Below are 27350 nucleotides of genomic sequence, written 5' to 3' on the forward strand. Positions count from 1 at the left end.
TCCCAGAGACTGTCTGGAGTCTGTCTGAAACTGATAAAATTGGAGATGGAGTTTTAATTCTCTGGCCACATGCATACGAAATCGTGAATTCGAAATGGGAATCTACAATCACTTTAAATCACCAGAGCCACGACTGAATAACCACGCATAACAAAGTGATGTTTAGGGACACGCTTTGAAAGTTTTTTTTCCAATGTTTATCACCAGGCAGTTCATTATTGCACAGGTAAGACAAACATCTCTCCAGCGCGAGACTTTAAAGCACAGAACCTCATAAAACGGTTAAATTTAGGGTAGTAAATTGACTGTTACGAGATAGAATGTCTATGTCTAAATATACAAAGTCCAAGTAGGCTACGCCAACATCATTACGTTGATGTTGACGTCATGTAAATTAATCAATTGTATTTCAAGGTACCTAACATTCAGCACTGCGAATGAGGGTCGACTGTGAAGACGGCATTGTTTCCTCTCAGAAAATATTTTGTGCTCGTTCAGTTGCTTAACTGACTTTGTCAAGAGTAGAACATGACGCACAGTTCCTTGCGTTGATGACGTTTAACCCTTTGAACGTCACCTGGACATTCATGCTAACCTGTTGTTCATGAATAATTGATTTTCCCTAGAAAGCGTTTTTAGAGCGCAATGAACTCCAAATAAGGACAAGTTTTCAGATTTTGTATCCATGTGGACGATTTAGGAAATTCACCGACATATTTTGAGGATTGTGGGAACGGTTTCGTGTGATGGTGTTGTTTTTATTAAGCTATGTGGTAGGCTATCTAATTGCCTGTAGTCATTGTTTGTTCAATGTTTGGTTACTCCTCAGGTATTTACTCTAGCTGGTCAGATGTCTATTTAACAACATCTAAGAATGAGCCAAAGATTGTTCGAGTGGAGCAGTTCAAAAGGTTGGTAAAAAATGTTCAAAATGTAGACTAGTCGATACAGAACTATTAGGTTAAGATAACTGTCTGATGGCACTCAAAGGTTTGATAATATATCAAAAAGACAACACAAAGAGTACCGTAATACAACTAGTCAAGACATAAAGACATGGCAATGACAATGGAATTCAGTGTGAAAAATGTTTATATATCCCAAGCTCTACTAAAAGCTCTGTTGTAAAACAAGTAAAAAAGTCAGGTTAGTCGAGATAGACTGACCTCAACCCCACAGATCATATCACTAGGGTTAACTTATCTAGTGGAATTAGAAAGTAATATTAGGGCTTTAGGATTATTATGCAATAACCCAATATTAACCATCAACCAACCTATCCGTTTTATTTTACCAGCAAATATAAAAATGCTTTATGAAGGGGTTAAGGGTTTTATTAAAGGGTAAAGGGTTCTAATAAAGGGTAATGACTATGTGTCGCTGTACTTTTTTTTTTTGCTGCCTCAAAGACACATATTGTTGCCAGTGAACTAGACACCTTTGCTTTGTCACTGCAGTTGTCTACTAGCTACATAGTCACATGACTAGGGAACCACCCACCCACCCTCTCTCCTCTCTGTTAGGCAAGATGGCCCCTGCACGCCATAGCATTGTTGTATACCATTTCTGGTTCAATCATACAGGTGTAATTTAAAGAAGCTAGTAAAACAGATCTTAAAGTACTAAAACGTAATATAACAATCTGAGACAGATCCGCCAAGACGTTGTAATATTTGGTGAAATCCAAAAGTGAACATTCGCTGCAAGCATCGTATCAAAATCCCTGCTTTGGTCTGCAGCCTGATTGTCTGTTATAAAATAGCGTTGGCCCCTTGTGTGCTCATTCCCCTCCACAAGCCAGTATTTCACTACATGCTGATATCCATGATGGTGTAGTGTACACAATCTTGTTTTACGATCATTGCCACAGTTAAGGAGTGATATAGAGCTTAGAAAATACACATTTTATATGAAAAATGTTGAACCATATTGCATGCTTAGATAGCACATCCGTTACCATTTTGTCCATAGCGCTGAAATCTGTCTGTTGTGGTAGAAGCATGTGTACACACATGTAGCTGAGCCTGTCTTATCATGTAACCCTAACAGATGTGATATATGAACACATCAGCCTTGCAGAGTACTAAACAGAGTGTACATAACATTCATCAAACGCAGACATAATGAGTCGAGGTATTAGTTCAGAGCAGACCACTTATTTAGATAATTAGATAAATCTTTTGAGACTTAAGGCTTTTTGGGTGCTTTTACAGCCCCTTAGGGGAGTAGCCTGACAGTACAAGTCATTTTCAGTCTCTGACTGTGAAGTTTATCTGTTGATCTTATCAGTGACCAGCCAGGACAGATCTCTTCATTATCACCTGCTTAGTGCATCTTCACTTTCTGTCAGATTCCTCCTTCCACCTCACCTTGTGATGTTCCGTAATAGTTTTTGAGGGTTTTCAGAATGATAATTTTCTGTGTAGCCTAAATCTGAGCACTGTATGCATGCCTTAACATCGTTGCATTTGATCTTTTGTGGTCCAGACATCCATGCTAAACGTAACAAAATATTTTGACTTTGAAATGTAGATATATCAAAGCAAAATGAGAAAGGAAAACATTGTTATTTAGAAGAAGAAGAAGAAGAAGAAGAAGAAAATGGTTTCGGGGCAACTTTGTTAGTTTTGGTCTTGGTCAAATTCACAATCTAGATAAGAAATTACGAAACTTATTTGAGAAGAGATGACTGCTATTATAGTGGGGTTAACCTGATAGTATCTTTTCCTTTTTTTACATATTCAGTGCCACTGATTTTCTGTAGAGTACAATATTGTTTACATCCATATATAATAAAATATCATGCAATATGTGACATTGAAAACCCCCTTTGTTGTGTTTAATCTAAGCTTTTGAGATGTCGATTTTTGTTGGCTTGAAATCCATAAATTGTGTTTTAAAATATGTCTATCTTTTCCAATTTCAGGAGGCCGAGAAGATGCAGGATACCCTGACAGCTAGAATACTCCTTGTCTCTGGCAATATGTTCCCAATGTGTGTTCACGGTAAGATTTGTGTTGACCTGTTCGTTTAAGCACATTTGGGCATGTTTTAAGTCCAGTGAAGAAATGCTTGGAATTTGCGAAAGTGTTGGGGAAAGTGAGCAAGTGTTATTGCCTCGGGGGAAGAGGGGGCATGGGGAGAGGAGGGGGCGTGGGGAGAGGGGTGGTGTGACTTTGTGCAGAAGATATTGATATTAACAGAAACTGAGCAGCAGCTTGGATCGTCAAATTTGATTGATAGGATGCTGAGATATGGCTTGACACTATTCAGGTCTGCCTTTTAATAAACCATGATTCTTGATCTCTTTACAAGATAATTAAACATGTGGATCTGATAAAGACCACTGGAGGCCTTTCTAGAAAGTGCTGAGGCAAGTGGTGTCACAGGATTGTTGTGTCTCTCAACTACTGGCTCTGTATCCTCTATTCTGTTGTTGTAACGCTCACAGGTTGTGGCGCAAAGATACATCAAGACAGGTTGCTTATGGTCTTAGTCATACAGCTGCTTGATATATTGTTTAACATTCAGAGAGGATCTCGGTGCTCATTGATATCACCCTATATGGTTTAGGAATTTGGATTGAAAGCAGAGATGTGCACAATAGCGACACCAAGACTGCTTCTTTAATGGCTGCTGTTTTCTGTACTGACTACGTAATGACGCAGTTCTCTGAGGAAACTGGGTGTCTCTTTTCTACATTGGTTTGATATCATTTGAATCAAAGCCTTTTGCTGTATTTTAAAGGATTTTCTGGCAGTTGGCCAAACAGGGCCCAGTTGCTTGTTTCCCTCATGGCAACATAAGATTAGGTCTCTTTGTACAGCTGTGTCCCTTCGCTAGGCTTGGCTATCGATAACTCAAGACCAGCAGCCTCCATTTTATGTGGTAGGCGGTAGCAACACTCTAGGAAAGCTACTGGGATAGGCAAACTGTGTTGCGCGCAAACCAGAAGGAACCAGAACTGGAAATATTGAATGTTACAGAGTTCTGTAAAGTCTTTTGTCAGTGATGTAATACAATTTTTTTTATAGATTGTCTCTTACGCTTATAGAGATTAAAGAGGGCAACTATTTATTTTTTGAACGAACGTCGGGCAGAAGTAATATTTTTAAATCCGTTATCGCCACAGTTTAAGACAGTCCACCACATTGGCCACTAATTTAAAAAATGAAGAAAACATTGAAATGCAAATTGTATTCAAATTTATCATTATTCAAAAGCATGTTTTATCATCATCAACATTATGCATTGTTTAACATTGTTATAGTCCTAACCAAAAAGAATTACACTCGACAAAATAAAGTGTACCAAATAAAATTTGAAAATGTTAATGTTTTTGTTTAGAAGGACTTAAAGTATAATAAAGTATATCTTTGTGAAATGACAATTACATCCTAATATCTGCTTTATCTAATAGTTTAAAACAAATGTGCATTTGCATATGCAGTGTGCTTTGTTTCAATGTGCATTTGTGTATTAATCATCATTTAAGTTTTTTATGGACAATGCACAGTATATCATCCCCTAATTACAGCATTCCGATTCCTTATTATTGTTTTTTGGTTAAACTATTTTGTAACATCAATATACTTTTAATTTTGTTTTTTTGTTTGTTATTTAGCTCTGCTCTTTTTATGGTAACCACCATACCAACTACGACTATCATCGCAGTCAACTGACATTATTTTAAATATTTTTAAATATATTTTTAAATATGCTTTGAAAAAAAACTAAAGACAAATAATAATTGGTCAGTACGCAAAAGGACGATCCTTGCATTTAGAAGTAATTGAAGGTTAAGCATTAGAAGCATTTTTGAAGTAAATCAAAATGTATAACTTTAATAGTTTGCAGAGTTATACTTGAATGTACAATATTTACTTATCCTTAAGACGAATAGTTAGATTGTTCTGCTAATGCACAATAAAAACGAGTGTTTTGCCAACTTTTTTTCCTCTGAAAATCAAATACAACTCTCAACTGTCTTCACACATGCATCACTTTCACTTTCATGTGTCTATTTTCCTGAAAGTATATGAGGTCCATACAAGCTGCAAGCTTTGTGTGTATTGAGTTCCTTTATCATTCTGAGGTTACAATGTGGGAGATTTTGCCAATGACCTTCCCTCTCTGAATACTGGTGTTGGGTCGAATGTTAATAAGTTCATGAAGGCCAAACTGTGTCTCTCTGACTCCCAACACAAGAATGTCTGTCAGAAACATGTTAAGCAGGACTGCTTCTTTCTTGCCACAACAGTAGAGAGAGGGAGCAAGGGAGAGAGTGAGGGCAGTGTGTGTGTTTGTGTGTATGTGTGTATGTGTGTGTGTGTGTGCTTGGGGTGGTGGTGGTGATGGGTGAGGAGAGGCAGAGGAAGAACCCTGCCTCATCTTAGGTCAGATTGCTTGCACTTGAGAATACTTTTTTTGTTCATCGAAACTTCTTGACCTTTCTACTGCAACAAATCAATGTAGAAATCCAGCAAACTTGATTGGTTCACCAACGAGGTTGCTCAAATACATTTACTTTTGAATTTGAGTTGATAAAATTAATCCCCAAGTATATTGTTACAACCAAATCAGGCACTGTATAACACATAACCTCCATCTATGATTATGGGGGATATGTAAAGTAATTGATGTGCTTTTCCATAATGAATTTAGAAATGCCAAATATGACCAATATGTTTGCATATTTGGGCTAAAGAATACATAAAAAATCTACTGACAAATGAGTTTCAGTAACTGTTTCAGTAACTTTCACATTAAACTGAGGTTGTAGGTCTGGCGTTTGTGTGTCGTACAAAAAAAGCAGTTCCATGCCCAATATATTATACGTTATTATATTACAGTTAGATTTCTCTCATGATCTGTAAAAATAATAATACTATTGAATTAAATCATTGTCATCCAACCATGAAATCAGTGATACTAGCACTTTGGTGTACAGATCTTTGATAACTTCCAGTACAATTTCCTCATCGACCAGCATTTTTGGCCCATATGTTCAGCATCATACCATCTAGGTCACATGTAAGATTTCTAGTGTCTTGGACCAGATAGTCTGGTTACAGTAAGGTACACCTTCAGCCCCTGTAGAAAAATGGAAAAGCAATCTTGATTTGGAAAGCAACACTAACATCTGGTAGTTTTATTACATTTCACTCAGAGGTTGCTTCAAGGGAGCATTATATGACCAAAACGGTATAGTTTTGCAGACAAGCATGAATATGTGAATGTTTGATGGACAGCTCATGGTATTTACTTTTTTAGCTCAACGGTAAAAGCATGTATGCTTTGTTTTTGATGATTGTTCAATTGTTTCTTGTGTTGAAGTGTCGTTATAATGTGGTAGGTTTTAAGATGTTCACACACATCCTGCCCGTCTCACCCATCTGTGTAATACTGACAGCTTCCAGCCAAGTCGCCTGTATTTCAATGAAAATATTTTCAGCCAGTATCTTTCAAATGAGGTGTTCATCTATTAAACCCCAACGAGTGAATGGAAAAAGCTGCCAGTGATGGTTCAACTAAATGTTGCAAAACTTTTAAGATAAAACCGAGTGGAAATACTTGCTGGGAGGGCGTTAACCTGTTGAGCAACTTGGCCAAAAATGAATAGCTGCCATCTTATATGTTTTTACCCCTCCATTCCACTGTTCCACTGAACACGTGAGACTGGTCTAATGTTGAGCAAAAGAGTACCATTAAGTTCTTCGTCATTTGATAGAACATAGGGCATCCACGGGGAGCGGCATGGCGAGTTGCAATACATTATCAATGAAATTCAGGTTTGGGGGAATAGCCAAGGGGAGGTGAGGAGCATCGTGGCACGTCTAATTCATGCACTGAGGGGCATAAAAAAAAGTATAGAAATATTCTTTTTTTTTTTGTGACGCTGGGACACTTAAACCAATCCACTAGCTACCTAGCTGTGTGCACCTTCCAACGTTGTCAACACCCACACAGAGCGTTGAATTGGTGTCAGCATAGCGTTGCAGAGTAAGGAATCAACACGCCGCGCCACTCCATGTGTGAATGCCCTCGTCTTGCAGATATGTTTTTCGTAGACTGTTTTTCTTCAATGTTGACCTCACCAGGTATACCTGCCTTCTTTGCACAACGTGACCATAGTGAAATAAGACTCAAAGGCAGACTTAGAACCAGTCAACCCAGCGGAACATCTTTGCTAGAGAAACAAGCACCATAACTAATTGGTCAATCTTACCTCTCTCCAAGGTGGAAGAAATTATTTTGTAAACAGGGAATATGTGGGTTGATGAGTAAATTCCCACCTTTTCCAAACTGCAATACCCTAACAAGTCTCTCAAGACCATTAGAGTGTATATTTCACACCTCACAAATATTTTTCAGACCAATTTCAAACAGAAAAATATGATCATTGAAAGGAGAAATGCTAACCGTACCATGTCTTTCCTGTCACACAATGGTGTGGAAAGGTCAGGCCTAATGAAGTCAGAGGGGTGACCCTTAGTATTCAGTGACTTTGCATGGGCTTCCACCCCAGCCAAGGAACCATGCCAGTTAATCCTCTTTTGATCCTAATTGATAGGCAATAACATGATCCTTATCCAGCAGCTTTGTTTTGTCTTCCGCAACCCTCTCATGGAGTGTCAGTGACACTAGGTGTGAAAGCGTTAAACCAAATGTGAAATTGATATTTCTCATGTTTGTTCACTTAAACCTTACTGTTTTTGTTACACCCGCAAGAAAGTCCTCAGTATGCACTCCTTACCGTTTGAGGCTCTTTACAAGACTTAGCTTATGACCCCCAGAATCCTACTGTGAACTGACCAGTGAAAGGCCAAGTTAAGTTTTTGTGTGGAAACTCTTTCATCTTCATCGCTATCTTAAAGGTGATTATACTATTAGCTAATCACCCACTTAAAATATCTAACCAGTTGCTGTCTTGGATGGGAGGAAAGGAAGGACCACAAACCAAGGGTGACATACATTCTGTATGCATGCCTCCAAGATGGTCACTTTCTTGAGTGATCTTTACACATGCTTGCCCTTAGAAAATACATTTATTAGTAAAAATGTGTCTTCATATAGTTTGTTTGAGCTAGGATCTGTAACCGAGAATGTTGGATGACCTGAATATGCTTGGCCTCATTGCTTTTCTATCTTTAGTTTCTGTCTTATTCATTTTTCTACTTATGTTTATGGTTGACTGAATTTATTCCACATATTCTTTTTATTTTTACCCATTCTTTCCCCCTTAATGTAGTTCCTTGTTGTTTGGTGTGCTTATTGTTAATGACTATGGGCACTTTCATTAACTTCAGGACTGTAGGCAAACACAGATGCCAAGGAAACCACAGGCTATGTCTTGGGATAGGCGTTATGCAAGGCCAGGTTTCATCAATCCAGACAGCTTAACATTTTTGTATTACTGCTAAGCTTTATACTGTCACTTTTATCAAGAATTGTCCAATAAAAGAATGTCCGTCGAAATGCTTACATGCTTTGTCGAAATAAAGTTGAAAGAATACTGTAGTTGGGAGGAACACATGTTTGAATAAGCTGCTTTTTTGCCCCTGTCTCCTCAGCAGCACACCAGTATCACAATTAAGAAGCATGTTGTTTCGCTAGTGTGCTCAGTAGTGTGAAACAACACACTTTGGCTGGGAAATGCCAGGTGTCGTGTCTGTTCTTGTTCGCTTCACACAGTGACTTGAGACCCTCCCTGGAACGCCATTCTCAAGTCTCCTTAGGATTGAAAGTTATTTCCAGCTTGTTTGTTACCATGAGTAATGAGTGAACCAGAAGACCTGGTAACATCATTGGTTGCTCAGAGGAGATTGGGATGGAACAAACACTAATTAGGGATCGTAAGAAACTGCAGAAAGGGACCTCGCTCATGTACCCCACTTGACTGACGACACCTGCCCTCTTCACGCCACACTCCCCAAACTTGTCCCAGAACAGACACACAGAGTTGGTCTCTGCCAGTCAACCTCTTATTTAACTCATAAACATACACACGCATTTAGACACATACACAAATGGGTTGGAATGGTCACAATACCGTTTGGTATTAAGATTTTGTTTTCAAAAAAGTCACCAGAAGTCTGGGAATGAACTGATTATCTTGGATTTAAAGACTTAAGTTTAGACAATTCCTCAAATTTCAGAATGGTGCAGTGGACCCTAAAGGATTATTTGGGTGATGGAATTCATTTATATGTTTATGCTGATGTCTGTGTTTACTTGTTGTTTTAATACAGTGGGATAGTCAAATCAAATAAAGAAACCAATTAAATTCCCTTACTGTGATTAGTGACAACTCCAGAATGAACGGTAACAAAAACATAGCTAAGATCAGATTTTAACAACACTAAAAGTAAGCCTAAACTAAAGTAATGAGAATTGTACCTTGATAGAGTTGTGTCTGAACCTTGTAACGTGTCTATCATGACCCAAATACTGTATTTTACATCCAAAAGATCTACGTTTTCCAACGTTGTGTATAGCTTTATAAAAAAAATGGAGGTGCCATAATGGAAACACAATACAAAATACCAATGAGCTGTCCACATGTAGTGGAAGGTAGGGTGGGCACTCTATTTTCTGCACAGAACTTTGACTCATTTGAAAAAAGGACTTTGATGGTCTTTCAGCTGAATTTTAATAATGGCCCAATACATACTATTAAATTAAAAAAAAATGTCACATGATTCTGTTATTATTAAGTTATTTAGGAAAAGTAAGATATTTTACAAAATTCTTGATTAATAATGAATTAATTGTTAACAAATGGGAGAAGTGGTGCTTAAGAACCAACATTTCCATTTTGCCAGTGGTTTTCTATAGTTATGCACAATAAAAATCCATATTAGCATAAAACATCCGGCTTGATTCCAGGCTTTGATGCAGATACCCGGCAAACTAGCTTTATTTGCCAATGCAGATTGGGTCCCAATCTCTGCGTGAATGTGCGAGGCTTACTGTATGTTTGCTTATCTGTCCAGCCATCCCATCTATTCAAATAGCATCCCTTTAATTACAGCGCAGCGAGGCTGCTCGCCTGGCTTATTCTCTTCCTGGGACCTTTTTTCCTTCTTCTGGGACCAGATGGCGGAGGGGCACGGAAGCTCTTCTTTTGTCTGAACCCCCCTGTGAAAGAGTCTCTCCTCCCTAATGTAATCAGTGGCACCGGAAGGGTCCATTCTGGGCTGTGAAAGGAGACAATTGGGTCTGGACACGTCCAGATTACAGAAACGCAGAGTTCATCTTCCCGGCCCTGCCCCCTCTGACCAAGGCCCTGGCACAGAGGACCATCAGCTTTGATCAGCAGAGGGTGGAGGCGGTGATCCGACCTCTCGGGGCTAAAGGCCGCCCCCCTGCCCTGTTTACCCTGTACTTGGCTGCTGTTGACACCTCCCTTCCGGAAAGAGCACCGGGGGGGCGGGAGGGGGGGGGGGAATGTTAGTGCTGTGTGTGTGTGTGTGGGGGGGGTTCTAAGGGGATAGATGGGAGTTTGGGGGGGTACCATGACCTGTCTAGACACCGTTGCCTGTTTCTATGGTGTTGCCAAGGAGACATGATGAACTCTGACCTTAAATGTAGTTGGTTAAGAGTCACTCTGGTCATCCAAGGGGATTTTTTTTTCTTTTTCATTTTGGAAGAGTTCGGCAATGGGGAGAACAGGCGGGGGTATGGATGTTACCCACATAATACACTGCCTCCTGGAAAGGACAACTACGATGAATCTATTGAAAAAAGTTTTTTCTGAAGTTTTTATTTTTTAAATTTTTTTTTCAACAAACTTCAAGAGTGTATATAACTTAGATTGTTACATCTATATTATATACTGTATATGCTGTATATATATATACACATTTAGGGCCTGGTTGTACACACATGGCTCATTTGTGTTAGGACATAAAAATACATATTTGTTTACAGATTAAGGTAAAAGGAAAAAACTATAAAAGGTTTTTGGCTGGATTTCTTTCTTTTTTAAATTTTTAGAATTGGATCATCCTCTGACATCAAATCATTAAGTCAGTAAGTAATTACTGCAATTCATATTAATGCTTGATATTAGTTTGGCCTTTTGATCTTAAAATTGTAAATATGCTCAGGAAAATCTGTTGAACAGTTTTGTGCTGTTGTATTGTTTACACACCTCACAAAAATGGTAGTCGTGATATTAGTTAACATTTTTGATTATACAAGATTTCTGTATTCTTGAGGAATTGTTCATCTGATAAATCAATCTGTTGAAAAGTATAGATTCATACTTTAAAATAGGTTTATGTTGAGAGCCTTGCAATTCCTTGCAAAGGCTTTTTTTGAGCCATAATGGTAATGACCCAATCAATAGACTGAAAATCATGTATTTAGAGACTGCTCTGACAAAATATTATTTAAGAGATAACATTTTAGGAATGTTGAAATTTGTTATATTAATGGTATACTGATTTGAGAATGATAATTAGGTATTTTGTCCTTCATGCAATTACATTTCCAAAAAATGACTGCATTATATACAACTATCAATAAATCTCCACAAAACATTACAAGGGTTTTTTCGACATGTCGTATATTTTCCAGATTCAGTGAATTAGTATCAAGTATTGAATAAAACTCAGTACGAAAGACCTTTAGAGTCTCAAGCAGCAATATGTTTGTACAGTCTTTGATGGTGCAAGGACACCCGCATCATCATGCAGACAGAAGCAGGAAACGGCAGATGTTGATGTTCCTGTGGAGAGGGTGTAGTGGTTCCACCAACATGGCCGCCGCTGCCACCCCACCCTCTTGCCTGCCACTCAGAAGTTAAAATGGCAGCATGCAGCAAAGTGAGTGAGTGAGGGGGGGATGGGGGTGTAGGGGAGGCGCCGACCACTGCTGTGTGGTATGGCATACTCCACTGAACCATACCCTTCCCTCCTAACTCCAGGTCCAATCACTCTGTATTTTCTAAGTCATTGATGAAAACTATTGTGAGGATAGCACAGGTTGAAGGTACTGACATAGGTAATGGGTAGTTCCCTTTTAGTGTGAGCCACCATTTTCTCCATTTAACTGAAGGCACAATGAATGGTTGAAGGCACAGGGGCTTCTTCATGGGATTGGAGTAGATTAGATGTATATACAAGATGGGCGGTGGTAGACCAAATAAAGCCTCAGGATTGGTTTACAGGGGTGTCAATCAACAAATACAGCTCAATAATGGATGTTTCGCCTAGCATGTGTAACCAAGAATGTATACGATGCTGTTATGATTGGAAAAAGGTTTATCTGTATATCTCTCAAATAAGACATTACTGTGATGATTTGCCTCACAAAGTTAAATGTGACAGATTTATCTCCACTCATTTTATGTTAAGTGTTAGAGGAGATTTGTGCCGTATCACAAACTAACATTTAGTTATGGCTCCACATTTATCATGTGTGAGATTGCGTGGCCATTTTATTCTGCAGTATCATGCATCCAACCATCTCTTCTCCCATTGGTTCACAATGAAGGCCGGATGATTTGTATTCCAATATGCTTTGTAGAATCCCTCAGAGAAAGTATACCTTTTTGATACATGAAGGGCATTTTGAGTCATGTGCAATATGAACTGATTACATAAATATTAAGCACCCAGTAAAACAGCTGAATATGTTTACTTGTTGGCATGTACACCAAATGATGTTCCAACAGAACAACAAGACCCAGTTACTTTAACTTAACTGTTTTCCAATAATTCTGTAGCATGCAACACCAAAGATGAGTGTTGTTTGGAAATCATAATTTTGGACAGTGTGGACTCTCAAGCTTTTCCAGAACTGATAAATAGTTGTCATGTCATGGCAAAACATTGTGCGCAAAACAAAAGGCAAACGCCCTTTGAAAATCATAATTTTTGACAATGCGGTCTCTCTTTTTTTTTCACTCAAAACTGAGTTCAGAAACGACAGCAAAGCCAATAATTGTGGTATCTAGCCATAGAACACACTAGAACAGTAGATACAGGCATTGAACCAAAACCATCTATTTTAGGCTTTTCTGCCTATGCTGTTGGTATGACATCCACCCATTGGCTCACCCAGCATGTGTATGTGTGTCTTTCTTTCCACAGTGAGAAGAGATAGCAACGGGTCTCCACAAGGAAGATGTCACGCTGAAGACGGGTCCGCACGATGATGTTGCGAGTGTCAGCGCGGCGTCGGGGGTTCTCTCTATGTGCCTCTCTCGACCATGACGCGTTACCATAGAGGGTGAGTGACAGGCCAGTCCCCAGAGAGAACAGGGGGTCTGAGGTGAGTCGGATGTGGCCTTGACCCTGTCTGGCTTTGTGTCGCCTGGCAACAAAAACACACACACGGTAAAAAAAGACAGATATTACATGAATGTGCTTGGCACCATGTTCAGGGGAATTCACAATTCACAAAAGGGCATGGTCAAGAAAACTACTTTTCATATCTCTAGAAAAGGATGTGAAAACCCACGTGGAAATTGACACCTCATTTTCTCTACGCACATAAGAGAGTAGCCATATCACTAATTGTTTTGGTAAATTACGTTTAACAAGGAAACGGTCCATGTGTCATGTTAGGTCTGGCTCGTCACTTTTCTTATTGTTTACAGGTTCAGATCTGTAAACTGTAATGAGATGCACATGTCCAAGAGGCTCTCTGCATAACCAGACTACAGATCAACTTTTGGGGATTCTAGCTAGGGCTGGGATTTCATTTAATCTGCATAGTAGAATTTACATACCGGACGAAAAATATCTAATAAAAACCCAACATGGTTGCACTGTAGGCTCTGCAATGAGGGTGACACTCCTGGGTTTTGGTGGACATGGGACACAGATTGCATGTGAACACATAACAGTGCTAAGGTGAGTTTGATGGAACGCCAGTCTCGCTCAGATTTTTTGGGCTCATAATAATGTGTCGGTACAGAACCTTTTGCTTGCCATATGGTTTGGAGTTCATTCTATTCATCATTAAGTGGACCAAAAATATTTCTAGTGAAGGTAATATGTTGGCAATCATCACATGTTTATAGATCCCAGCCGAAACTTCAGTTTGTATCTGCATAAATATATTTCAGTGAGTTAATACAAACATTTAATTTATAAATACGTGCATCACGGTTGTATTTGGATCATCAAAATGATGCACCGTAAAGTTAGTTGTGATACTTATTTGGGCATATACAGTAACTGGTGGAACATTGAAAATAGAAGTTAACTATGTTTAAGTCATGTTGATCAAGGTACATATCAACATAAACACAAGTACAATTCATTGTAATGGGTGACTTTCTGTTTAATGCGGTCATTCAAATTAGTCTTCAGTAACGGTAAACTAAAAGAATAAACATGAAATACAAATATTACCATCATTTTTTCAAGATGTCTATTATTGATATACTTATGCTGTATAAGATAATACTTATGTCTACACACAGATGTAAAATATTATGTTGTTTAATAGAGTCTGTATAGTTTTAATACAGCTCCAATCAATGATGCATCCACTGTGATACTGATTACTAACTGAGTTGACTCTAAATCTGGATCTGGTTACAAATTGGATGAAAATATAGACAAAGCCCAACTATGCCTCTTTCATGCATTAACCAGTCAGTCTACTAAGATTCTTGCCGTGGTGACACAATGTTTAAAGTACACCAAAGGCCAAATTCATGATGTGCCCTTCAGTCCCTTTGCAATACATCTATCAAATTACAAATCATAATTTCTTAAATTGCTCGAAAATAAATCTTCCAAGAAAGCGTTTCAAACAACTTTGAGGAATCAGTATTTGCTGAATAGTGCATTTTCTCACTGAGAAAATCCTCTCTAAAAACAAAACATTCCCTCCAAATATCGGCATTAGATAACCTGGATGAGAAAAACAGTCCAAGGGAAAATCCCCCCCCCCCCCAAGAACAGGAAAGAAACTTGTGTTGGAAAATGTCTTGAATCTTTTTCTTTCAAGAGGTCACTCAAACACAGTGTGTGAAATGAGAGTTGCCTGTGTGTGACTTCTCTAGAATGTATCCCCTATCCCATTGTCTGGCCGGTCGACTTCTGCAGGCCCCACTGGCCTGACTTCCATCCTTGAGAGATCAAGGGTTACCAAGGTGCTATTGAGAAAGAGGGCGCTCAGGGAGAATGGGGACAACCCAGACCACCAAATACTCATTTCCTTTGCATGTTAGGTACCCCCAGTTGGGATTCAGGCAGGGTCACTGACACTTAGAGCCAGAGTGGATGTTTGTCTCGTCATTGTTATTAATGAAAACTGTGGCTCTCCACTGCGCAAGGAGTGGGTGAGTGTGGTGTTTGTAATTTGGTAATGCCTTGAGATTGCCCAAAGGAAACTGTGATCTGACTATGTCCAGGCAGTGCCAAACAGCAGTACCTCATTTAGGAAGGTAAAAGGTGGCTCTGTCCACTCTCGTTCTCCCCACAAAGTCTGGCCACTGAGCCTCAGCATTAACTTGTATTCTAACAAGATTAAAATATATTTGTCCTGGGGATTAGCATAGTTAGGTGTCCTTTTGCAGTTTCTTTCTTCGCACTAGTGCGGCAACAGTGGAGCTTTGATCTGTGTTGCGAAGCAAGGGTCCTGGCTTGGCCAGGCCATCGGAGTGCCAAGTGTGAAATTGGCCTGATGTCATCCCCATTCTCCACTTTTTACATCTTTCACCACTTTAATTATGTTTCCGCCACAAAGAGCGGGCAACTCAAAGAAGATTTTTCTCTGGCTATAGGAAGCATTTGGAAAACTATGGGTAAATGACACAGTAGGGGAGGGGAGGGGGTCAGAGCAGGATGGGTTCCTATTGTGTGGTGCAGACAGGATCAATGCCCCTTCTGATATTTCTACCTCTACTTTTTCTCTCTCTCTCCAGTCTCAACGTCCACCTAACATTCTGCAGGCCTTGAACTTTTGATACGTTTTGTGAACAACTTCTTTTCCAAATTGTAGCTTTCTTCGGTGGAGGGTGGGGGTGGAATGCATGCATATTTTTTGTTATTTTAGTCTTCAAGCTATACACTAATAATAGTTAATATAAACTAATAGTTTAATACAGATCTTGAGCTAACATGACTCAATATCTATCATGACTCGGTCATTATTTACTAGTTACTAGTTACTATGTAGTGAGTTGTACAGTATCCTTAACTTGTTTCTGTGTACTTTCTATACTGAAGCCATGGTGTTAGGTTGGTGGGTAGGTTTAACATTAGTTTACACAATCAACACCTGTTGTGTTGTTTAGATCTGACGTGGTTTGATTTTGAAGCGTAAATGGGAATGAAAATGTAAAGAGGAGATGTGTGCATCTGTGATATTTAGTTCATGTGTTTTTTCAGGTAGATCAGTGGAGTGAGTGAGTGAGTGAGTGAGTGAGTGAGTGAGTGAGTAAGGGAGGGAGTGAGTGAGGGAGGGAGGGAGGGAGGGAGGGAGGGAGGGAGGGAGGGAGGGAGGGAGGGAGGGAGGGAGGGAGGGAGGGAGGGAGGGAGGGAGGGAGGGAGGGAGGGAGGGAGGGAGGGAGGGAGGGAGGGAGGGAGGGAGGGAGGGAGGGAGGGAGGGCATGTGCGAATGTGTGTCTGTGGCTGTTTTTGAGACAGGGGAAAAAGAAGAAGGGAGGGGCAGGGCGGTGAGTATGAGATTGTGGGTGAGAAAGCTCTGTGTGGAGAATGGGTTACTGTCGGGTGGGGGGAACTAGCCACCTGCAGCCATGACAGCAGGCTTTGACCTTCATTGCTCTCTCTCTCTCTCTCTCTCTCTCTCTCTTTCTCTCTCTCTCTCTCTTACTCTGTCTCTGTTGCTCTCTCTCTGTCTCTGTCTCTCTGTCTCTCTCTCATTCTCTCGCTCATATTTATATATATATATATATATATATATATATATATATATATATATATATATATATATATATATATATACCCTCTTTCCCGCCCTGGCTACAGAGTCTTTTCAGAAAGGGTAAGGATTGACTGTCTGCAAGACAGTGGCCTTTCCTTCATGGCACCAGTCACTGACTGTTAATGTTGCATGTCAAAACTAGCACACAAATAGGAAGCTATGCATAATGATTTTTAGCAAACTTTTAAAGAAATATGTGTAACCATGGATAAATATGTACTCTTTATGGCATATTATTTTTAAACATTTGTTGTAATACATGACTTTGACGTTTACATGAACTTGAAATACTACAAGACTACAAGTACTAGGCTACAATGTTTTAGTGCTATAAACTTTATGATTTACCAAAAAATATTTTGTCAAATTACTGTGTCAAGATGCCATCAGTGAAATTACTTATTTCATACCTTTAGTAAATTCGTATTCTGTTTATGATAGAAATAAAGTACTGTTTGTGTGATATTAATATGTTATTCTAGATTCAATACCGTTTCTACAATTTGAGAAGAATCTGACAAAGATCCTATAATGTTTATGAGGAACCTATCACAACAGAACTGTGTACACCCTGTTGTCTACAGTGTGTGCCAGTAAGCTTGGCCTTTTTCCAGCCTATTGACCAATTTGTTGTGGGCTGTGCATCTTATGTTAATCATGTGGTTCTTTTTTGTTTGTGAGTAAGTTCTTTGTTCTTTGTTTGTCCATCAAAATTGACAACAAACAATTCAAATTAACTTAATTTAATACAAATCGTTTTACAACTATAACATTCTAAAATCATTTTTCTTTTTCTTTTTTTGATGGATATTATACTAGAATTGTTATTGCAAGATATTAGGGAGTCTAGAATAAGGCCTATGAATGTTGATAAATAGTGCAAATGTAAATGACAATGTGTTACATAGCTGCATTCATTATTACTATTGTATTAAGTTGTTTGTTCTTGCTTAATAAAAGTAATTATTTTTAAATGTTGTCTGGACCAAACTGTTGCTAATACGTTAGCCAACATAACTAGGCTATATCAGTTGAAATACAATGGTACCAACACGCTTGTTAAAGGTATGGGCCCCACAATCTCTAGCAGAGCAGAAACTCACATTTTTTAAGAAATATGCGGAGCCAGTTTTCCCCGCTATTCAATACATTTTCAGCAGACATTCACGTCGGCCATGTAGATTGGTTTACCTATGAAGACGCTATGTGATATCTCTCTTCCAGAAATTAAAGTATGCTAGCTTTTTGTCTACGAAACTAGGATGCATAGGCTATTAAGGCCTCCCTTTAACCCATCTTGGATCTTCTTAATCAACAGGCAGCAATCCGACCTGAGGAGAAAATGGTCATCCTTCGCTAAACTATTTGATGTTCCAGACACTTGCGGTAAAGAATGAATAAAAGTGGCTTTCTGGGAGGCATGTTGATTTGGTGAAGTGGCGTGATTACTTTGAACACTCACTGTCATGTGGGTTGCACTTGCTGGCCTACGTAGAAGAGGTCGCCTTAGCTGCAGGTGCAAGAACCTCAATCCCACCATATGCTCGTACAGCACTGGCTAGACCAATCAAGCAAGCGCAATCACTCGGGGCCACCGTTTGATACGTTACTGTGTTGAATGCATATTCTTATACTGTCCTAGCTATGTCAGCAGGTAGTACCTGTAGGCTACACATTTAAGTTAGGGTACTGGTGACAATCATGACCCAGGGATGCTTGCCAGTCGTGACGTCATCAGCATGGATACAGGCCATTGAGGCCTTGTAGCTATTAAGGGTTACGCTTGTGTTTACATATAAATGGATATTGTCATATCATTGGTGACTATCTGGAACGTCGCGTCCCAGAAAATGATTCCAGGCACGTTAAGTGTATAATCTTCAAAGTTTATTTACTTTTCTTTTCCAGTTTTCCAGGAGGCAGTTAATTACGCAATTAATACATACATGATACAAATTATGTACATTTATACCAAAGAATAATTCAAACATAAAATAAAAATAGCATTGTATTCTACAACTCTGTTGTAATTTCATTTTCATATAGATAGATATACGCTGATGAATAAATTCATTATGTCCTACCAGCAGTTTCATAAAGGCAATAAACTTGAATCAAATAGTATGCATTTGAAGTAATACTGCTTCTCTGATTCGGCACAGTTCTGTTTAATAAAAAGTTCGCACTCGAACTTTAAGGCAAAGTGTGTTCGGTTTGGTGGATTTTAATTCACACACACTTTTTGCAGATACACAACAAAACAATTCGAAAGGCAAAAGTCCACAATTTGGTATGGATACAGTCTAAAACCTAGCTCGATCATACTTTCGTCAACGAAGACCAAAGTTTATAAACACAGTAATTTGCCCAAGTACAACAAATTGCAGCTTTCATGCAAAGGCCCCAATAAACTATTTTCATTCACAAAAAGAAGTTATTGCAAGATAAACAAGCAGTGTAAACACCTCAGAAATCTACTCTAAAGCAACACTGGTCATTGGATAGATTTTTTTCTCAATATAATCTATATAAATACACATGAAGTCCTTTCAACAACAATAAGAGATTTTCAACAATTGTTATACAGTCACTGACGTTTGCCTTCTTTTCTAATATATGAATATGTAATAAAATGTATATAGAGAAAGAAATCTGAAGAACGCCCCATGTCTACTCTGACACAAAGTATAGTCCACCAAGAGTGCGCTAAACGTTTTGCCTTCATTGTCATTATGCTACAGAGTTGTCTCCCTCACGTTACATGCAGCATTACATCGTTCAAAACACTTTGCTACAAAAGATGATCATATTGCTTTTCAAAAAACTATGTAGGCCTATAGAGGCATCGATACATTGGTATTACACAGTATACGAAAGTTTTGAATGGAAATAAACTTGGTTTAGATGTAACTATGAGGCACAATCACGTGTATGGCCTACATATTAGCATTTTAAGCAGGCTGAGTCGCATGTTAACCAAAATTGCGCTACTCCTCTCAATCAAATGTTATTACAAACTTTCTCTGTGGGAAATTTCCAAAATATAGTATCAAAATCCGTGTTCTGTCTAATTAAGCCTGCTCACACCTGACTCTCAAAACCCTTGCTATGTCCATTTTACACCAAACACAACTCCAATAAAACCAACGACTATGGAAATAAAATCTTGTCAGCATTTATTAGGATTCACAGTTGCCTGGATGCAGCAGAAAATATTCTTTGGACTTAAGCAAGTAGTTTTTTCTTCGTTTTTTCTTTTTTACCTTACTGACAGATCTAAACGTCAAATGCCAGTTAAAAGCGCTATATGTAGAAATGAAAATGAATAGCAGTATAAAATGAAGTGTAAGCCTTTGTACTTCCTGGGAGAAGACAACGTCTACAGTATATTGAAAACATACTTTTATACAACATCTTTATATGATATTGCAGAGAAATCTATATATATTTTATCAATGTATGCTGGTATACTCTATACACTGGCCCTTGATTCGATGAAATTATTGCATTGTAGGCTTAATAAACTGATTTATCCCATCTCGAAATCAATCGCTGTCTGATTTGTCGTCTTTTGAAGTGGTAGCGTGATTGTACAGTCCTTGTGCCATCAGGTGCAAGGCCAGACTGTTTTTTGTGCCACTGGCTTTCTTGATTTTGGCCCTTTTGTTCTGGAACCAGATTTTGATTTGAGATTCATTAAGGCCGAGTTCTTGCGCCAGGCTCTGCCGCCTCTGCTCGGTGAGATACCGGTTGGTTTGAAACTCGGTTTTTAGTCTCTGTAGCTGTTCAGCTGTAAAGGCCGTCCTTGGTCGCTTGTCCTCTTTGCTGGCAGTTTTCTTCTTTGGTTTTCGAGATCTCGGTCCTGTTTTGGGAAAGAAGGCATTTTACAAATCTAATCACATCAAATTTAACGTGGATTAATAAAAGATGATAAACTGAAACCCAACGATTAACTGATTCATAGCCTGTTTGACGACACACCAAGGGCCTACCACCAAGGCAGTCTTGCGTAATGCAAAGTTAAGATGTGAATGGCATGCCGTTGCGTCGCCTATCCAATCATTTAGCGCGATTCTTAAGCAATAGTTAAGAAGACAGACAATTAAATATAGGATTCATCCATGTGCTAAAACAGCGTTGGAAGTTGGAAGATAGGCCTATATGCCTTCCAGTAGTGGGACTGAGCGCGTGTTTCTGCAAGCCAAGAGCTTTATTTAGGCAATTACACACTTGGATTAATCGCCTATATAGGCCTATCACACAAACAGCCCACCATTTTACGCTACTCCAAAATGTAGGAATATACCCTAAACAGTCATATTAATTTAGTAACTTTTTATATATTTAGTATATACGTTAAGCCTAGTAATTACGAAGAATAGTCTTTGTTGTTTGCCGCTACATTGATCCTTGGTTTTGACTGGACGTTCTGCCTTGAAACTGAAAACTGAAAGTGCAGAATGTTAATCCATTTTAGACTGATCATGAATCAGGCGCGTCCACGAGTAGCCTAGTAGGCCAACTACAAGACCGTGACAACCAACTATTCGGTGTAAAAGTTACAGATGCTATGTCGTTTTTGAAGGGGAATGGACAATTCATAAAAAGATACCATTCAATGACTTCTGCGAGACTACCCGCTTGCCTACTGCTTCTTGGATAAACTACCAAAAACTACTTACAATGACTCCAGTCCACCGTTACATAATGCATGAGAACATTTTGTACTCTACAATCTTTAGGCGTCAAGTAAAATATAACCCAACTTTAAATTCCTTAATGAGAAAGTATTCTCAGTAAATGGTCAAGCTCTGTAAAAAAAAACTAGTAGCCTTCTGTGTCTGATCGTTTCACCACAACACTGTGGGTCCTCCCATTGTTAAAATCTATGCATATTCAATCTGGCCGCAACAAAAACAGGATTTGGAAGAAAAAGCGATCTATCAAACTATATGGGCCAAATATTGTGTATTGTAAAGGCCTCATCTCAAATGAAAATGTAAAATTGGAGCCCATGAAATCTCAACAAAATACATCCAGCAAATATGAGCGGCAATGTTTGTCAATGTCAGCATTTGTTGCCCAACACGCGTTGCACAAGCCATCCGTAATCAAACGAGTTGGGTTGATAGTGCAATATATTTAGAATAAAATCAGCGCTTTGTACGCGAAATGTTGTTTAGGAAAAATGTCTAAATGTATTTGTTGGTTGTAATAGCCCAAAGATTACAAAAATGTCACAGGGTTGCATATCCTTCCTAAGTATTCTACCCGCACAAGCTACAGCAAACGCAGAAATACGCCTACAAAATGTTCTTTCTGCATTCATCCTAAAAAAACGATTCGTAAATATGTCTACCTTTCGATATATGGCTACTGGCGTCTTATTATAAGCTCTTCTTCATGTGGTTAACGTTTCAAAATGAGACGACGTTTCTGCTACTTTATACGCTTTGAGATGTCGGTCAAGGCATATGAGGTCAGTGTTACATTGGGGTATTTCAGGTTACCAAGTAATAGAAAGGTTCCGTACGTAGCCTACCTGACGAAGGCCTGTCAGAGTATCTGGTGCAGTAAACCCAAGCTGGCCAGAGCATTGGCTGATTGGTTGGTGGATTTGAGCTGGCTTGAGAACTATCCGAGTCTGAGCTTAGGCACTGATCTCCATTCTCTCCGCGGGGTTTCAGAGACTCTTCTGTCTCTATTGCAGCCTTCTTTGCCCCGCCGACTGCATGAGGGGTAGAAGTCCCCTCCGCTGGTACAGTACTCCCTACTTGCTCCGTTCGCGGAGCGGCGGGGCTGTGGTTCTCTCTAGTAGCGAGGCTATTATCTTCACGGTTTGAGTTTCCTTCTTTCTTTCGCCCGAAGTCCGGTCGTAAGATGTTATCTATGAAGAAATTTGTGACTCGATGCGGGATCTGTAGGTTGCCAGGCGCTTGTAAAAGGGGTAGGATAGCTCTGTTTGACTCATCCGCCGACCCTTGGCGCTCTGCATCTCTGTTGCTATGATCATTTTCTTCCATACTGATACACTTTCCACTTTACCTTCCTTAACCCCTTTATTACTCTCCCGCAACGAAACGCACGCAATCCACTCAATGGAAAGAAACTTATAAAAATGTGTCAACAAAATTAAGAAAAAAATCAAATTTTGGAAAATGCCTTGGACACCATGCAAACCCCTGCGACAGTGCCCTCAGAGAAAAGCATAGTTTTTCTAATATATTCCCAAATGTGACTATCATATATATTGGAGCGAGACACCATTTGTCATTTGCGCATCCAATTGGGTGCCATCCGTTTTCAGACTTTTCAATAAAAGTACTTCTATGACTAAACTAAGAGTAAATAAAAAGGCTTCTGACTGGTCCTGAAATACACTCACTCTGGAGTTTTGTTCTTATTTTCAATACGAGCCCCCGAGTGACGTTGGGACCGTTATCCTAGACACGTGCCTTCGACCAATAGACTTGAAGAAATCTCCCCACATGACACTGACTAGCGAGTAATCGACAAACGTCCAACCTCGCCTTTTTAAAGGGAAAGGACTCTGATATTAAGAAACAGAACTCGCCTGTAACCGAAATGTGCTGTAACTATTTGATTAACAATCTAGTTTCAATAGGCCTATTGCATTTATTTGACCATAAATCGAACGACTTGACTATGAACCATCACTCCTATCCACTAAAGTAGGCCTACATTGCTGAATGACTAAGCAGGTGCTCAATAGCGCATAAGTCATTAACTAGGAGAGTAATTATAATGTGAACATTTAGTAAGAATTGCAGTCTTATTAATTCGTTATGACGTTTTTGGACTGCTAGATCCATAGTTTGCCGAGCAGTCCCTCAACTGTTTTATTGTGAGTTATGGCTAGGCTGTCCAACGCAGCACCCCATAATTGGCAGGGTGTGCTTCGAGAGTCCGTTCAGCTTGCACCGAATACCCTCTCCAAATTAGAGAACTGCATTTTTTCTTTTACGATTTTAATTCAACAAAGCTTTTCTAAATTTTTGACAGGGTTTTGACATTCAAAATCTCTAGGGGCTCACGGACTCTTTGCGCTTTTGGTCACAAAACTCACAAGGTAGTTCCCAAACCGTAGCTTTGCAGACGAGTATAGTTTGAAATAAATGTTTCTAAAAAACTAGTATCAACAACTTTCTGAATAATTTCAACTGTATAGTGATTGAATCGCAAGTGGAGTCGTGACGCCGAGGTCGAGCAAAAATTGGTCCATATCCCTTTAAAATGAATCTGTGATGCAAACAAACTGTTGTGTTCACTGTGCACATGATATAGAGTCGCGCCAAAGACAAAACTTTGTATAACTTTGCTGACCAACACACTGTGCGTTTTCTCTGAAATGTGGATATTAGGCGTGCGTCAACAGTCCATGGTTTTTCATCTGAAGCGCAATGCGTAAAAGTGCATAAGCGAAGCACTAAGCGAGCAGTGAGTGAGGACCGTTGTGAAATGTATTGTTTTTAGTCCTTGGATTATACTTTTCACACTTAAGTATCATTTGATATGTTTATGGCCATACAAAATAGGCTGTATTGGAATTAATTAAACAGATCATTGTGGCTACATAGGTTTTAAAATGCTAAGAAATAGACAGCCTATTTAAACAAGTGGCCATCAATGTGTGAAATTATATAGAGAAGTGTTTCATGCAAACGTGGGTCTGATTATTGTTGGCTGTGCGTAAATGTCAAGGATTATTTCTTGATTTCATACTTTGAGATGAACCTTTTGCATTGCTTTGGAATGCTAAAACTGTAATCATAAGATTGTATGATAATTCTCAACAATGTATTGTCCAGCGGAAATTGTCTTTTTTATGCTTCAAAGAAAATGTATTATGATTATTCGTCTGAGACATATTCTTATAAATAAGATGTATCTTTATTCCGTACTCTTAATTTTCCATATTGTATATGGTCGTTTGGTCAAGAATGACTGTTTATGTTTGTTATACTATACATGTTGTTTTTATGCTTTAATGATATACACCATATACATACAGCAGTCGGCTGAGACCAGCTTTCCAAACATGTGCAAATATGTCGTCTATGTCTGGAAAAAGATAGCAATTTCACAAATTCCCACCTAGAAATGTCGTAACATCATAATTCTCGATGGTTTGCTCGACAGACACTTTTCGGCTATATCTTATCTCCTTCTCTGATGAGGTGAAAGTTAGAAGTAAAGGATGTAATTAGATAGGGCCAGTCTCATGCTGTGATTGTTTCTCACTTGTGAGAGATGCCCAGATTATCTTGATCTACAAATGGGCAGTAGACAATGGCGATGCAGACAGGCCGCTACCGACTATGCTTGGCCTCTGCCCCCTTCTGCCTCTCACTGTGAGACGTGGCAAAACAGGGGTGGAGTGAGGAAAGGACACACTTCCATTCGTATCCATATGTATCCATATCCATGTAGTTATTATAGCCATGTCTGGGTTGGAAATTTGTCAAGAAACGATGGGCCAGTGTGAATTCCCAAAGCATATTTTCTACGATCATATAATCTAGATATTCTCGGTGTTGGTTCCAATGTGAAGAGCAACTTTACCCCTGAACCTAAAGGCTATTCATCATTTCACTCTTCGTGAAGTTTGATTAGCTATATCCCAGGCAATGCAGGTAGTCAAGACATATAACCTATAACCTATACCAAATCAGGGCGGTTTTGCAGAATATGCAAAACACGAAACACTTTGCTGCATGTGATTTATAAATGACTTAATAAATCAGTGGTGTGTGCGTATTATATCTTTATAATTTCCTATAATCAAATAATATAGACACATTCCTTTGGTTTTATTTGGGATAAAAACAATGTTGGCAAATGGTAATGGAACTCTTTGAAATCAATCAGAATGACATCGGAAAGAGATTAATTTGCTCAGTATACAACATGGAGTGTGCGCAATTCTATAATTTGAATATATGGATGGGTAAAGTGGTATGCTGTAATGGGTAATCTATGCAAAAATATCTCGTAGGCGTCATGCAGTTTTCTATTGGTAGTCTGGCAGTTACGCCCCCCATAACGTAATAAAGTGCGTAAAGGCAGTGCAGCAATATTTTATTTTGCTGCCATATTCGACATGGTCCATAATTCCGTTATTTAATATCTTTTACTGAATTGATACCATGCACAGTGGCCATAATAGTTGTACGGAGAACGTACATGACTATGGTCACACATGCTATGCTTTGCATGACCTACCCTTATTAGTCCGACTAATTTTAACGATGTCTCGAGCAGTTAATTCGCATATCCGCACATGTAATCCTCGAGATACACTACGATCTGACAGCTACCCAACACTTCGTCATGAATGGACATTGCCTTACCAAGGAAAATTAGATAGTCACTCAAGAGCACTCGGTTTTCAACGAATTCCTCAAGATGTAGTCAACACAGAGGTGATTCTGCAAGACACAATTTAAAAAAGGCTAACCTGTGGTTTTGCTATGCCACTATGGGCTATAGCCGAGTGGATAGCCAAGAATGGTTAATAAGGTCCCGTAAGCACTCCTAGACTGGAAGTAATGCAGGCCTAAAAGGTTGTAACACGCAACGAAATAGCCTATCAAATGACACATGTGCCACATGTGCTTAACTGAATGCTGCAATGGTTCGTCTTTAGCATTAGTATTTTATGTGCTCCTTCAGGAAAGTCTGAAAGTTTCATCATCCTTAATGCCATGCATGCAAAAAACCTGTCAAATATTCCAACGAAGTCGATAGTTAACGTTCCTGAATCGATGTGACGTGTCTGCAAAATAATTACAATGTTTTTAATTGTTTATTTTAATCTAGACATCATATGAGTGAGACCAGTCGTTTATTTTTTACATTGGTGAATGTTTAAGAAGTTTAAAAGACAACTGTTTAGTTTACTATGGACTTTGAAGTTTGCACACGTCAAATATTTTAGTCTATTTCATTTATTTATCTATCCCATGCACGTTCGTAAAAAGCCTCGCCTCTCCGTATTCTGATCAATATTAAACTCCACTATTGAAATATTAGCCTCGGACAACTGAACATATTAAGCAGAAAGTCTCAACGCCGTTGTTATTTACCAACACTGTATTCAAACAAACACCTTCACGGCGTAATGATAAATCGCATTGGTCTATTGTGCGCATGTGCGTGTCCTAACCAATTTTTTCAATTTCTTTTTGTCTTGGTAGGGTTGTCTCAGACGTCATGAGGATACCATGGAATCAACCTCCATTACAAAAGGTGATGCGGAGAAGGATTTGTGAATGGACGCTATGGTCTGTGCCAGATCACAACATACGACTGTGAGACTGTTGCAGATGTGCCCTATCCGCACCCCTCCCCCCCTTCCCCCAACTCCGGACATCGTCTCTCCCGGTGAATGGGATTGCTGAGATATCGGCTATGTC

At 39.1% G+C, this 27350-nt stretch overlaps 1 protein-coding gene and 1 long non-coding RNA gene across 3 annotated transcripts; one reads left to right on the top strand and one right to left on the bottom strand.

The window, feature by feature from the left end:
• LOC146275034 (uncharacterized) lies at positions 1-27292 on the top strand. Its single transcript, XR_014766375.1, has 5 exons — positions 1-226; positions 830-911; positions 2927-3005; positions 13101-13239; positions 27132-27292. It is a non-coding gene; the product is annotated as an uncharacterized LOC146275034 (long non-coding RNA).
• en2a (engrailed homeobox 2a) lies at positions 20402-22937 on the bottom strand. Of its 2 annotated transcripts, none has more exons than XM_084703297.1 (2): positions 22457-22937; positions 20402-20776 (listed from the first exon to the last, which is right to left on the bottom strand). In XM_084703297.1, the coding sequence occupies exons 1-2, from the start codon at positions 22935-22937 to the stop codon at positions 20460-20462; spliced, it is 798 nt and encodes a 265-aa protein (XP_084559423.1). In that variant the 3' UTR covers positions 20402-20459. The 2 variants fall into 2 exon arrangements, with proteins under 2 accessions (XP_084559423.1, XP_084559422.1); XM_084703296.1 differs by having other exon boundaries at positions 22448-22937.
• Positions 27293-27350: the final 58 nt, after the last annotated feature.

Source organism: Hypomesus nipponensis, chromosome 8 (genome assembly GCF_054491055.1).
Source record: "Hypomesus nipponensis isolate SF chromosome 8, ASM5449105v1, whole genome shotgun sequence".
NCBI lineage: Eukaryota > Metazoa > Chordata > Actinopteri > Osmeriformes > Osmeridae > Hypomesus > Hypomesus nipponensis.

Excerpts from the sequence above, each read along its gene's own strand:
- en2a (XM_084703296.1), bottom strand. The coding sequence starts at position 22,937 with ATGGAAGAAAATGATCATAGCAACAGAGATGCAGAGCGCCAAGGGTCG. Across the intron at positions 20,777-22,447 it reads GCCTTCGTCAGGTAGGCTAC|GACCGAGATCTCGAAAACCA; the intron begins GTACGGAACCTT and ends TTCCCAAAACAG.